The 15,268-nt window shown below is 38.5% G+C and overlaps 1 protein-coding gene across 1 annotated transcript; it reads right to left on the reverse strand.

The window, feature by feature from the left end:
• Positions 1-590: 590 nt before the first annotated feature.
• Positions 591-11,310, reverse strand: rcbtb2 (regulator of chromosome condensation (RCC1) and BTB (POZ) domain containing protein 2). Its single transcript, XM_053507755.1, has 12 exons — positions 11,158-11,310; positions 9,066-9,197; positions 7,393-7,543; positions 5,555-5,721; positions 5,197-5,355; positions 4,850-4,957; positions 3,680-3,822; positions 2,995-3,185; positions 2,746-2,872; positions 2,217-2,356; positions 1,374-1,504; positions 591-1,016 (listed from the first exon to the last, which is right to left on the reverse strand). Exons 2-12 carry the CDS (start codon positions 9,189-9,191, stop codon positions 876-878), a joined length of 1,584 nt encoding a protein of 527 aa, XP_053363730.1. The 5' UTR covers positions 9,192-9,197; positions 11,158-11,310; the 3' UTR covers positions 591-875.
• Between the last annotated feature and the right edge of the window lie 3,958 nt (positions 11,311-15,268).

Here is a 15,268-nt window from a genome sequence, read left to right on the forward strand (position 1 = left end):
CCTGCAGTTTTCAAGTCCCCTCCCCCACCATCTTTAATTTTAAAGGCATTGACACATTATTTTGATCTGTAATTAATGTTACTAATCTTTATTATTCCGTACCAAATTAAAAAAAGCAATTGTTTAAGGGAAAATTAAAAATGCAATACACAGACACAGGCTTTGTTTTTCATTTGTGTCATGAGGACAATATGTCTGCTGCACCTGAATACAAATGCTCTTCAAAAAAAAAATTTATAAAAATTTTGTATAAGAATTAAATGCTGATTTTAGATCAGATGTAAATGCACTTGAAGTACATTTTAGTTTCAAAACAATCGTAGTCAAATTTCAGCTTAAGCTAAGCCATACTCGGGGCCTTGCTGAAGAATTTAACGTATTGCAACATAGAATTACATTCGATCATTATGTGAAGTCAGCATTAAATTTTTTCCTTAAAAGTCCTTGCTGATTGGGATGAGATCAAGCAAATGTATTAAACATTTTCCCCTACTCAGACAAAGGAAAAGCAACAGCATCTGCATATTCCATTACTGCATGATCTGGCACGGAATCATCAACAAATTTTAGTAACTTTTACAAAAAAAAAAAAAAAAAATTCAATTACTGATGTTTTATGTGCCTTCAACTTTTGCACAGTACTGTATAGTGTTTTGACTACCCAGGTGCCTACAACACCCCATATGCATTTTTTTGTCATCTTGGATAGTGCACCTTAAAAGCATTAGGGCCAAGTAGTCACCCAGTGGAGTGGTTTATCTAAACAGAAGATGTGCTGCCATGCTCTTTTACATACCATGGAACATTGCCTGTTTCTAGCAGATATAATAAATGATTCTTCTCCAGCTCTCTCTCTGGTCTAGTCATGCTCCAGCTTAGTTTTTAAAGGCCCCATAACGGCTTGCTTTGCTAATAAAGTTCTTCAACAGGTCGTGGTCCATATCAGCAAAGGCCTGGGTCTGAGTGACGGCAGTCAAGTGGTTGACACAGAACTTGAAGCAGAACTCTTCCAAGTCCTCAAAAGAAAAGGCATCAATTTGTCCAAGTAATACAATAATACAAAAAGGTGAGATTCAATGAGCTGTGTTTTGAGAATGGAGTTTTGTTTAATGTGACTGATTAAATGTTCAACATGCAAAAGTAGAAAACAACTAGCACGTACTTTGAGAAAAATAGTCATTGAGACTACTGGAAAAAATATAGTAATTATAAATCATTATCAGATATTAATAATGTTGAATAAAACTGCCTCAAATGTTAGTCGTTCTGCACAATTACGTACACATTTTAACCGACTGCATTTGACATTGTATTGTAGCAAGTTTTGTCTACATCATAATTGCATAGAAGAGTGTTTATGTATGTGTGCTTACCTTTGCCTCATATTTCACAGCTGCAGATAGCAATGTGATGGCATTCTCTTCTGAAATACCTCTTTTAATGGTTTCCTGGCACAGCCGTTTTAGACGAGTCTCTCTGTAGTAGGTAGCAAGATCTAAAAGACCTGAGCAGCAGAGAGCCAACAGTCCCTTCAAGATCTAACTCTCACTTAAAATGCAATATGTATCACATACAGGATATAACAATATATACCATCAAGGTAGTCAATACATTAATTATTTAATTCATCTTCTATACCGCTTATCCGGTGTACAGGGTTGTGGGGGACTGGAGACTATAACAGAAGACTTTGAGTGTGAGTGGGTGGACTGGCACCTGTCACCCACTACTTACAATTTGGGAACTCCAGTTAGCCTAATCTGCATGTCTCTGGACTGTGGGACGAAACCGGAGTACCCGTGGAAACCCACCAAGCACAGAACATAAAGACTCGATGCGCATAGACATGAGGCGGAATTTAAACCACGACCCTGGAGGAGCAAGGCGACAGTGCTAACCACTATGCCACCGGTTGTAGATACACTACTAATCAAAATGTTAAGCCCCCACTCTTATATGAGTTCTTTTCATATTAATGATTTTTATAATACTTTACAATTCATTTTCTTTTAGTTTTGTGAAGGCCCATTGTTACATTATTTACATTTAATAATGCAGTGGCCATAATAAATTTATATATTTATTTGAGTGGTGCCATATGTTTATTTGACATGTGTCTGTATTTACAGCGCACGGCTTCACGGTCAAGAGTGAGTATTTAAATAACAGTGCTAAGTTTAATAAAAATAAATAAATAAAAACATATACATGTTTACCTATAGCGTCCTCTGGTGGCAGATTTATAGTGTCAGTGTAGAGGTACTCCAGGAAAGCCCGGTAAACCATGTAGGAGAACTGATGGATTTCAATGGCTTCTTCATCAGTCTCATTTAACAGGGTCCGAAAATGCTCACATCTTTTTTACAAAAAAGAGAAAAATATGAATATGAAAGCATGTCCTTGCATGACACATGCAGATGTCTTGGAGCGAACAGTTTGCAAAAACCCCTATGAAGGATTGCTCTTTTTTTCATGGAAGATTAAAGCTGACTTTACTTCCCTGAGCAGGCTATAGCATGTTTCTGTATAAATTACTATCCTGGGTTATCTGTTTTACATTGCCATCAGGAAGTAAAGCAAGTTTTATTTTGCAAGTGGGGGGGGGGATTCCCCACATCTATTTTTTTACAAAGCTTTAAAAAAAAAAAAAAAAAAAAAAAAAATCTATTAATCCTGCATAAACATGGTGAGATACAATGACTTTACAGAGGCATTAAAAATCATACTTCGGAGTCAATAGTTTACCTGATTTTAAGCAGAGCTTTGTGAACATGTATACATTTTCCATCTACAAGGAACTTGAGGTCTGAAATTGCAGGGCTGTCAAACTCTCTCTTAAGAGACTGAGCCACAGTCAGGTAGTCATCACCATCTAAACGGAGAAAGAAATCTCATGTAACATCACAGGTATGACCAAACAATGAGTGAAGAGATACAGTGGAGACTAGGGTTACATTCAGCAGATAATTTTTCTGTAACAAAGTCTCTTCTTACCCACAGTGAGAAGACGCCAGGTGACGGCAGGGGTAGCAAAACAGGCAAACACATCATCTGTGCTGGAGAAATGTGTGCTGTGTGGGCAGGGAATAGCCTGACCTCGACACTGACCCCACATCAGCACCTGACCGCTCTGTGTCTTAGCGGCAGACGTGTGACTAGTGTGACATGCAGCCACTTCCACCAACCTGAGGAAAAAGTGACAACAGTTTCTCCGTTCCATGAAAAAAATAATCATCATCAGGAAATACTTGCTAGGAAGGTGATAAAATAAAAAGACACAAGAAAGAAACTTTAGTGCCATTTTCTGTCATCACGCCACCCACGGACAAGTGTTGCAAAAAAACAGTAGAAAGAAGCTTGAATATAAGATTGTCAGTTAAATCAGTGAAATATTTAACAAACAAGTTCTCTAATTACTTGGAGATGATCTTGACTTGAGCTGCAAGGTAAAGCTGTGAGGTTCGAAACAGGTCTGCTTTTATTATTTTCACTCTGTCACTTTCCATTAAGATAAAACTCAAGAATATCTAGCTAATAGCAATGATTATGCTTTCAAATGAAAAACGCAAAGGCTGACTAAGAAACAATCAAGATAATAGTAGTGCACGTGCTAAATGTTAAATCAGTGCAGATGCAATGGAAGTGGAAATGCTGTCTGATTGCGCACACAAATTCTCACCTTTCCTTGTCCATGTTAATGAGTGTGGGCAATGCCTGGTTGCTCTTGTTCCCAGTGCCTAGCTGCCCATAAGCATTGGCACCCCAGGCGTAAACAAACCCCTCATCTGTTAATGCCAGGGTGTGCGCGTAGCCACAAGCCACCTGGACAGATAAGGCAGCAAAAGTTTACCTTTCCATTAATGTGAAATGTGAACAAACATAGCTGAATGGCAGAGATTATTCTGAGAAATATTAACGAATTATATATCTAAAACAATCTAGAACTTTTTCATGGTTGCATATTACAGCAAAAAAAAACAGGACTGTATATTTTGGCACATTTGATCAAATGTTCAAAGGGCTTTACTATTACTATGGAAAATAATTTTTGGAAATTGTCCTCTCTTTGGTGGTAAAATGGTATTACAAGCTAAATTTCATGATTTGGCCCAGGCTGCACGTTAATCTCTTAGCCATGTGCACAAATTAAAACATAAATAAAAGCTGTGTAAAGTTGAACAGTGATGACACCAACAATAAAGTCTACAGTAGTCGGGTGAGATGAGCTGGAGAGCTTTATTGAATACTGATCATAAAGTTAAATATTTAGTAATACTGTAAGTTACTAAATATGTCCCTTTGGCTTTTTGGTCTAAAAAGTCTCTACATCTAGCAACAAAGTCTCTAAGCTGGCCACACTAAATGCCACAAATATTGCAGATCAAAGAGAAAAAAACCCTGAACTAAATAGCTAGTCAGCTTGTGGCAGTCATTTTATCTGTGCTCATAAACAGCACCAATCTTACAGATTGAACTAGTCACCTTACATTTATCTAGCTATATTACAAGGCCTGGTTGAAAAGAAAAGTGTTGCCTTGCTGTAGGGCTTTGCCCGAGGCTGGTTTAGTCAGTGCGTTTCTGATCTGTGTTCTCCACGTCTATGTAACTTTCAGCCTCAAAAATTGCACCTGAATTCATCTCCTAAATATAAAAATAATAATAATAATAATAAAATAACAGATCAGACAAGTGACCAGCAAAAGGGAAATTAAGCAATTTATATTGCAATTGGATCTTGGGGAATAATAAAAAAACATGCATGTAGTGTTTTGAGAGATTAGACAGTGAGGCTGAGTAAATGCAAGTTATTTGTGCCTGATTTAATTTGCGGATTTGTTTATCGCCTCACCTGGACAATGTTGATTCCCTGCAGAGCAGCGATACGACACGGGGTTTGTTGGTTGCCATTGTTACCCAGACCCAGCTGCCCATTACAGTTATAGCCCCAGCCATAGATCTGTCGGCACAGAGCACAGTCAGAACACGTAATGGCTATAAATCACAGAACATTTATTCAACATAAATCCATTGATCAGTCTGATTAGGTATAAGCAAACCAAAACAAATCAGCATATTGTTTTGTATTAGCACACTATGAATCTCTCTCTCACACACACACACACACACACACACACACACACACACACACACACACACACACACGAGTAATGTTGTATGAAAGATGGGCTGACTCACCTCTCCATTGTCCAGGACAGCCATGGAGCAGAGCTGGCCACAGGCAATGTTTACTACAACCTTGTTCTGCAGGCAGCTGCTTACCCTGCGTGGCGTGGGTTGGTTGGCTGTAGAACCCGATCCCACCTGGCCAGAGTTGTTGTAGCCCCATGCATACACCTGATCATGGAAGTATAAAAGAAAAATTGGCATGGTTAGTGATATACTCAACAAGAGACGAAATCAGACTGTTGTAAGCAGACCCCGTCCTCAACCCTAGACTGGGGCATACCAACAGAACAACCAATAACTAAAATGAGTAAAGCCCATCTTTAACCAATTACCTTATTAATAAATGTTTACTGGTAATAAGGAGTACCTCTCCGTCATTGGTGAGCGCAATGGTGTGATGGGAGCCACAGGCCACCTCAGTCACCCTCTTACTGATGAGGTTGGTAGACACCAGGGCAGGGATCAGGCCGTGGTTAGTGGTGCCATTCCCTAACTGGCTGTAGCCATTGTGGCCCCAGGCATACACCTCTCCTTCTGCATTTAAAAAAAAAAAAAAAAAAAAAAAAAAAAGACAGAAAGTAGGTTCAGACTGAATATCTATGAAATTGCAGTGGACTCCCAAATGTTTATCCAGATGTTAGTACAATTCTTGTTGACAAGTATATGTCATGCAAAATGGTGTAAAGAAAGAAGAAAAAAAAACAGATGACATTTACAATACATCTGTGACATTTGAAAAAATGTTCTACTTGTTATTCACACTACTAGTAAAAGAATTTTCAAACATCATATCATATGGTAGTGAATATACAACACTTCTTTATCCAGTGAAGCCCTGTGTGTTACTCACCATCCTGTCTAAATTTCTACCTAGCTACATTATATGGCCAAAATATATGGATGGACACCTGACCATCACACACCTAGGTAGGCTTTGCCTTACCCTTTAACGCTAATTTGGAAGCCCGCAATTGTGAGATTTTGGAATATATTTGTATATGCCTTGGCTAGAACTACAGGACCCAAACCTGTTCTAGCATGACAAACCCCCTGCACACAAAGCGAGCTTCATGAAGACATCTGTAATAATATACACTGTTTTAGATGTGATGTTCAAGTAATATATAAACTGAGAGTTCTGTATGAAAGCTAAGCTCTTGTTCCAACACCATAGACCGCTATGGTGACTAACACTGCTGCCACAAATCCAAGGCCATTTATCAGTCCAAGACAGATGGGATCCCCCATGGTCGCTTTCCATTAGCGCTCCATCAGCCAAGTTCCACTGAAAGTGGAGACCCTGAGGCAAACCCAGGACAGACTGGACATGCAACTCATCTTTGCCTCTGGAACGCCTGGGAATTGCCCAAGAGAAGCTGAAACACCTGGCTGAGGATTAGAAAAGTTTACAGCAAACTTTTTCAGCCTGTTGCCACCGCAACCAGCAGAAGTAACAGAAAAAAAATGAATTAATAAATTCAGGCCATGTAGACCTGTAGATCTGGCTGTGAAGTCAGGGTTTTGGCTGAGTCTGTTTAAGCAGATTGGAAATAGATTTGCAAGTCTGTAGGGTTGAACCTAGAGGTTTTCATCTCTAGTGATGGATGGTGCAGTCAGTGTTTCATCTCCAGACACTTCAAGTTTCTGAATAACTGGCATATTTTTCATCCTCATTTCGACTGGTATGGGAGGTGATTTCCCACACAGACACCATTTATTTTAACCTGCCCTGGGCTATTTTGATCCTGCAACAGCTGGGCCAATCTTTCCCTTCATACTAGGTTTTTATAAATCCACTGCTATCATATCACCACTGCTATCAAGCAAAAAAAAAACTACACTATATATACACAGCAAGGTAATTTTAAATGCTTCAGACTCCCAGCTCCAGTAACTGTCAGAGTGAAAATTTATAATGTGGGTGGTTTCTGTTGAATGTTGCAAGTTTATTTTAAATAAAATCTGAATGGGTTTATCTACTTCTTTACCTGCAAGAAACACTAAGAAACTCATTTAAATGCCTTTAAGCAGATGTGTAATTTTCATGTATTTATACACTGTATAATTAAATAAAGGATGCATTCTGGAAACATATTTTCCTTTTACAAAACCCTTTAGATTTTTTTTTTTTTTTCAATTTTCCATGTTATAACATCTTTTATAGAAAGGACAATTCATTAAAAGTCAGGCAGGCATACCACACACCTGCAGTGGCAATGACGACATGCGGCCCTGTGCCAAAGCTCAGAGAGGTAATCTTCTTCCCACAAAGAGCATCTATCCTCCTGGGTTCAATGGTGCTTTGGACATCTCCCAGACCCAAGCATCCACTGCAGTTTGTTCCCAAAGCAAACACCTGTGAACACACACACAAAAAAAAAATTACAACTAGATTCAGCTTATACACTTATACAGCATGCAATCATTTATATAAATTGTTGGAATTAAGGTACGGGGTCATATACATTAGAAATGAGTGCAGCATTCAACAAAGTGAGTCTTATACACCTTTGACACGAATATACAGTGTAAAGCATAGCAATTCACTTGACTAAATCTGTCCCCTCTCCACACACAAAACCGTAATTGCGCCTAAGGAAATTTAATCGAATTGAATGTGAAATGTAACAGTGTTGTCTCTGCGCCTTAAAATCGTGAGGGGAATCCCGGACATAATGTTTTTCACTGTATTGGACTGTGAAGCCTTTTTCTACCTTCATGCTCTTGGACTGAGTTACTGAAACCGGTGAGGCTGACACATTTCTCCCACACGCATGCGTACACACACACACACACACACACACACACACACACACACAAACTATACCAGACTTTAGACATTTTATTCACTTACACACTGAAAATATTGTACATATTTGGAAATATTGGTATCTAGTGCACTACAGTGTAAAAAATATTTTGTACAATACACATGAGCTACTTCTGTGATTAAATCACAAGTGAATCCCGGACCATTCATATCTGCTTAAATTCATAACTTGAATGTTCGTAGGTCAAGGACTACCTGTCTTTTAAAATTTACCATCACTGAGGACTGCAGTTTAAACCTTAAACAAGTTTAAAGAAAACAAGAAAAATCTGGACATAAGCAATCTCTGACCAGAGCTCTACAGAGAGTCAAGTCATAAAAATTGCCAAAGGTATGAGGACTGTATCAGTTAAAAACAGCGCAGTTTGAGGTTACACTATGTTTATCCTGTGTGCATTTAAATGAAAGTGAAACAGTTTTTCAATACCACAAGTATTGCCGCAAGTCTAAGTATATGCAAGCTTTGCTGATGTGCAAGCCGTGTATTTAATCCACAAGAGTCAACCTAAAATACATCTTAGTAATAATCTCTTCTAACAAATAATAATAAATGACTTCATGTGGAGCTTAAAGGTGCCTGAAAAAACTAAACACATTACTCTCATCAAGGAATTTTAATCTCTAAACCTGCAAACTGGGCTTCCCTGTGAGAGACATATATCTGTACGAGTGTTTAATTGTACCCCAACCACAAGAGCACAATGTTAAGCCAAAGTGGAAATGGCTTGACAAACACAGATTAAAGCACTATCCAGGATACAAGCACGGCTTGAGTTAGTATTATAGGTCTATATTTAGCTTAACTCCCTCCGTCCTCGGGGAAGAGTCAACTCAGAGGGAGAGAGAAAAAGGTCCTTAAACCCTAATCCTGCAGAACCCTCCTGTCCTCCATATTTTAAGACACACCTGCTTCGAATCAGTAAATGCTCTTAATAAGGTAATTAGATGAATCAGGTGTGTGGAGAGTAGAGAAAACACTGAAATGTTTGGGACTTCGGGGGTACGCCAGGACCAGAGCTGGGAACCTGTGGTGTAAAGGAAAGCCTACCTCATCGTTGACTGTAACGTAGAGAGCCTCATTAGCAGCGCTGCCAAACACACAGGCTTGGCGGATGAGACGCAGTTCCTCAGGAGGCAGAAGAGCAAACACTGGCCACTTTCCCACGTCAAGCATACTACTCTGCAGCCAACAGGATAAACAGATGGACATATTTTCCTTATTCACTGAATTACTAAACTTAAAACAAAGGAAGCACATAATAGCATTTATATTCCCCAGTTGGTAGCTGCTGTAAGAGCAGTGGAAGAGCTGTGTAGTAGGTAGAAGCAGGCAAATAAAATCCAGTCTGTCGACATTTTGGCATAAATAGGCTGGAATACATCTACTGATCATTAATTGAAGAGTTTAGCGAGATGTACTGGATCAGAGAAATGAAAAACCACCCTGGACATTGTAATGCAACAGGAAATCATGCATCTGCTTATACACACTCAGCGCACATAATCTGCAACCTGTGCTTGTACGAAATTCTGTATGTATATGTAAAAAAAAAAAAAAATCTTATATCCAAGATGAATGCAACAACAGTTTCGGGGCAATTCTACCAAATACTAAGGAAGTGTATGTAAATTTTTGACTGATGAATGTACTTAAAAAAAATTAATAAAACAAAAAATAAAAAAATTGCCCGATTCTGACATTTAACAAATGCAAAAAATAACAACCTGCTTTTAATTAAAACCCAAAGTTTGTGCTCCTGAAAATAGCAGACCATGCGATCCACACACAACTTGGCAAAGGTTTTACGCTGGATGCCCTTTCTGACGCAACCCTCCCATTTTACCTGGTCTTGGGACCGGCGCTACATCTAGTAGGGCTGGCGTATGAGTATTAAGTGGGAATTTAAACTGGACCTTACGTGCGGCAGGCGAGAAATCTACCACTGAGCCACCAATGTCTTTAAAACATTAAATGCTTCCATCCCTGATCAGACTCCCCATTCTGAGTCTTTTAAAATTGCTTTCTACTCTCCCTAGTGTTTTGGAGCTGAAAAAAAAAAAAAAAAAAATTATAAATTATAAATAATGGCAACTTTAACCTAGTGTGTTTTCCCAGGAGGAAAGTTCACTCACTCTCTCACACATCATCTTAACCATTTTAGCCTGTGTACAGGGTCATGGGGGGGCCTGAAGCCTGTAACAGGAGTGGGAATCACAGAGCACACACAGAAACAAACAAACACGCAATTTAGCCTAATCTGCATGTCTTTGGACTGTGGGAGGAAACTGGAGTACACGAAGGAAACCCACCAAGCACGGGCAAGAACATGCAAACTCCATGCACACAGACTCGAGTGGGGAATTGAACCCGGACCCTGAAGGTGCAAGCTAACCACTACGCCACTGTGCCACAAGGTACAAATCTCTGGGGAAATAAAAGGCGACCTGACACCAATGCACATTTTGGACAATATATTGAGCTGTTCATATCTAAGTTTAATAAATACTCATGGAATTATCCCTGGTAGCCAGTTTACTCTCAAGTGCTCCAGCTGGACTGTATAATTTTGCCATGCCCTGTTAAATACCAGGCTCGGCAAATCTGATCAGATCCTTCTAGATTTGTTCATTATCTATGTTGCTTTGTGCTGTGCGAATCCAGAACACATAAAGAATAAATACCAACTACACGGGAAAAGGAGAAAGCTGATGCTTGTCTCACTAAAACCCCAGATCGTTGTCAGCTAGGGTCAGTCTGGATTCCTACATGATAAAACATCCAGTATGTGACAGCAGGGTTAAACTTGCTGAGAAGGTTATCTGCTGCTGGTATTGTTGTTCTTGATGATGTTATCACACAGCTTGCTGTAGTTAAGTTCATCATTGCTTTAGCTTTGATAGCTAAATAAGTAGCTAAACCGCACGTCTTATTGCTATCTGCTAGCCGATATTAAGCCAGGAAACACCACTAAACATTCACTTTAAACCGTTAGCAATCAAAACGTGAGAAATCTGGCTTTACCCTGAGCTAATCAGCTAACTTTGTGTCAAAACTAATTAACAGTAGCCTGCTAGCTGGGTAAGATACACACCGGTTAGCTAACAGTGCTAAATGGTAAGTTTTGTTGTTCGGGAGTTACCTCGTACTATTACATGGAGACTCCACGTCTTAATGGGCAGTTTTCCGGCTGCATTAACGTCTTTTATCAGTTTCGTGTCCATTCCCAGTGAACATGGACGCCTCCATACTGACCGCGCTGTACACTGTGTTTAGAAACACTGCCGCGAGGTGCGGCTCACGTGCGCGAGTCACGTGATTAGAGAGACCAGTAGTGACGGAAACGGCTGGGCATTTAAACTTGATTACAGAAATCAATATATAGCAGTATAAAAGATGTGTACTCCTAAAATTTTAATTAGCCCAATCTGTATGTATTCGGACTGTAGGAGGAAACCAGAGTTCCCTGAAGAAAACCCACCAAGCACACGGAGAACATGCACACACACACACACACACACACACTGAAGGTGCGAGGCCACAGTGTTAACCATTATGCCACCCTGCTGCATACAAATCTCCATCTATTCTTCTAGAAACCTCTCTAGGCGCGGTGGGGGCCAATAGTTATTACCGTTGTATTTATTCCCATTTTGCGTCCTCTTGTAGCACCTCTTGTCAACCTCTTGCATTTGCAAACTAGGTGCAATTTGGGAATGCCAATCAACCCAGTGTTTTTTGGACGGTGTACTGAGGAAACCGAAGTACCCGGAGAAAACCCACCAAGATAACCACACGGATAACATGCAAACTCCACACATACACAGACCAGACGCGGTAATCCAACGCTCGACCCAGAAGCTGTGAGGCCACAATGCTAACCACTATGTCACCGTGCTCCATTCATATCTCCATACATACATATAGGACGCTCTAGTCCACCTAGGGGGGGCCAGTGATGATTACCATTGTATTTGTTCCCAAGTTACAACAGTGGTAGGACCTACGATTAACGTTCACACGTGCATTCACAAAGAGTGTAAGTGTGAATTTGCATAAAAGCGTTGACCAGAAGTCCTACTATGTTCGTAATATGAAAATAAATACATGGGTATTTAAAAACGGCCAAGCATAAAAATCTGAGAGGCTTTAACAAGGCCACATTGTGATGGCTAAAAGCTGGGACACAGCATCTTCAGCTCTTATAATAGGCATGTGGACATCAAAACTGGATCATGATGCAATAAAAGAAGCTGGCCTTGTTTGATGGATCATGTTTGCTTTTACATAATATTGATAGCTCTGTGCAATAGATTAGTGACAAAAGACAGCATAATACTCTGGGCGAGGTTTTGTGGAAAATCCTGCTAAAGGACCTACAACGTATTAGGCGGTTGATTTTATTGTTTTAGCTGATCATTATCATGGATATGATATCATGAATACCTCTGGGATGAATTAAAACTCCATCTATGACCCAGACCCTCTCGTCTGACATCAGTGTCTGACGTCAATAATGCCCTTGTGGCAGAATAGGCAAATCCCCACAGCCACAATGCAAAATCTAGTGGAAAGCCTTCCCAGATGAGGGCGGGTCATTATATTAATGACGGGTGAGTACATTTGCAATTTGCATTATATTTAACAATTAATCAGGTGTCCACATACTTTTGGCTACATCGTGTATCTGTACATTGATGTTTATTAATATTATGATAGTATAATCATAAGTTGTTCAATAAAAAATGAAGTTGGTGCTGACTATTAGCTTTAAATTGTTCCATGGCCATGCTGGTATATTTGGTGGTTGCCTGCATCAGTCACAATGTAATTTGACTTTCTGCTGATTGTGACACGAGTGCTTAATCTCTACTTAGTAAAGAGTCCAATGCCCCACTAGTGTTTAGATATATCACCGCCTCAACTATACACTCTGCTCCAACAGATCAGTTTTCAGAGCTTTACGCTGACATTGTGTAGATCCTACCAAGCAGATTCAAATGTCTGCCATTATTCAATGCTACTACATCATATAACTGCACTGCATTTTGGTCCAGAGTTTGCAGTCTCCACTGCTTCAACTTCACCTTTCTTATCAACTTGATTATCACTAGAAAAGGAAGATTACTCTATTGCCATTGGGAGCTAACCATGAATCCAGGTCATGGACACATTGCTAACTGCATGCAATGTCTCCTTGTGACTTAAAAGTCTCCTACAGGTAATGTAATATTTGTATTGTGTTAAAAAAGTAAAATAGTCTAGTCTCAAAGCTGAAATGCACAGATTAGTCTGTCAGCTACCAAAACACAGGCTGAGCTTATCAAGCTGGTGACCTTTCTTCACCTTCTTATACTTGCTGAAACTTGTTTTCCTTCTCCCAATACATTCCATTTGAAAGCAAATATGGCTTGCAATTTTACCTAGCTTGATCTAAGTTTTGGCAAGTCGGTTGCTGATCAGATTACAGAGGATCTTCACAAGTCTCAAATTACAGTTTTTTATTTTTTATTTATTTTTTTTAGAATTCGTCATACCTGTCTCTCAATGCTAAGCGCACCTTTTTAAACTACAGTTCTCCATACCCACATGCTGCTTGGCTTGACAGTTAATCTTGTATGCAAAATGCACTAAGCGTACCTGAACACTTTAGGCACTCCTTAAAATCAATGCATTCTACAGTACCATAACATTGGGTAGAAATGTCACCCAAGTAGATGAATTTGGGTCAGTCCAAAAAGAATGACCTAAATACACCAAGAATGCACAATATATATATATATATATATATATATATATATATATATATATATATTTTTTTTTTTTTAAGATTCCAACACAAAATAATAAATTAATCAATAATTGACTATGATTTCTTTATATGTTTTTGACATATTTCTGTATGTACAATTGTTTTGCAAATCCAAAACACCCACACAAGATAAAACACAAAATGAAATAATATTTAAAAAAAACTGCATAATTGTGTTTGAGCACAGTACTGTTTGATAAACATGTAAATCACTGCTGGTCGACACTGTCCTCTGTATTGGCCGTTAAGTTTCAGTCAACATCACAGCTTATATTCTTAAAAGGCATGGGGGGTGGTGGAGTTTGGTGAACAGCAGATGATGTGTGTTTGATGGTCTTGTACCTTCTACCTCAGTGAGGAAAAGAACATGTCCCTGTCTAGGAGGAAAAGTGAGATCATCCTTAGATTTTTGGTCCACATATTATGCTGTTGTGCTTACTGTATGAAGAGTTAAACTTAGCCCAATATTGACAAATGCTTATTTATTGTGTGTGTATTATTATTATTATTATTATTATTATTATTATTATTATTATAGGAAATGAATGAACTTTTTTCAGAAGCTTTGACCTTGGAATATGGTAATGGCAGTGATCAAAAACATTCAATTGTTTGATTTTCCATGTGTTCATCAAAATTATAAATTTTTAAATTGATGTTGCAATATTTAGTGGTCAAAGATTCTGAAGGTTTATGCATTCTTTTATAGAATGTCTTTCATTTTTGGAGAAAAAATATTAATGGTAATACAGTACAATAATAATAAAAATAATAATAATAATAATATTTGCATATAGTAAACTACACTAAAAGATACACAGTATGAATAGTAATTTACTCGAACTTTAAACAAAATATTTTTATATTTTGAGATACTGTATTTATGATTTTTTTATAAGCTATAAGCCACTATAACAATTTTTTGACATATTTCACATGAATGAATATACAGTAGAATGTATAAGAGATACTACTGTATTTTTTAAGATGAACAGAGAATGTCTAATCCTATTACAGGTTCTCATTTACTTCTTAAATGATTTAATAATTTTTAGATAGATAAAGATACCCTCTCATTTATATCAATTTGAGTCATTTCTATGCATTCTGTGTTGGTTTTTTGTTAAAATATGTTTATGTGGGATGTCTGCCATATTTGCCCCTGTATAAACTGTTACGACAGAAATGATAATGAAAAAGGACCTCCAGCCCTTCAAGGAACATTAGCGGTTTGCCAAAATCTGTTCATGTATGGTCACTAGTTGCGGATTGTTTTAAGCATGCAGGAAAAGGCTCATCCATTACAGGCATGCACGCTCAAGTTTTGTAAGTGTTGAATATAAACCTCCATAAGCATGCTTGAACATGTGGCATTCTAAAACCTTTTATAGACAAGAGGTGTGATTTGGGATCAAACATAACATCCTCACTCTTTTTAAAT

This window comes from Clarias gariepinus, chromosome 11, assembly GCF_024256425.1.
Source record: "Clarias gariepinus isolate MV-2021 ecotype Netherlands chromosome 11, CGAR_prim_01v2, whole genome shotgun sequence".
Taxonomy (NCBI): Eukaryota; Metazoa; Chordata; class Actinopteri; order Siluriformes; family Clariidae; genus Clarias; species Clarias gariepinus.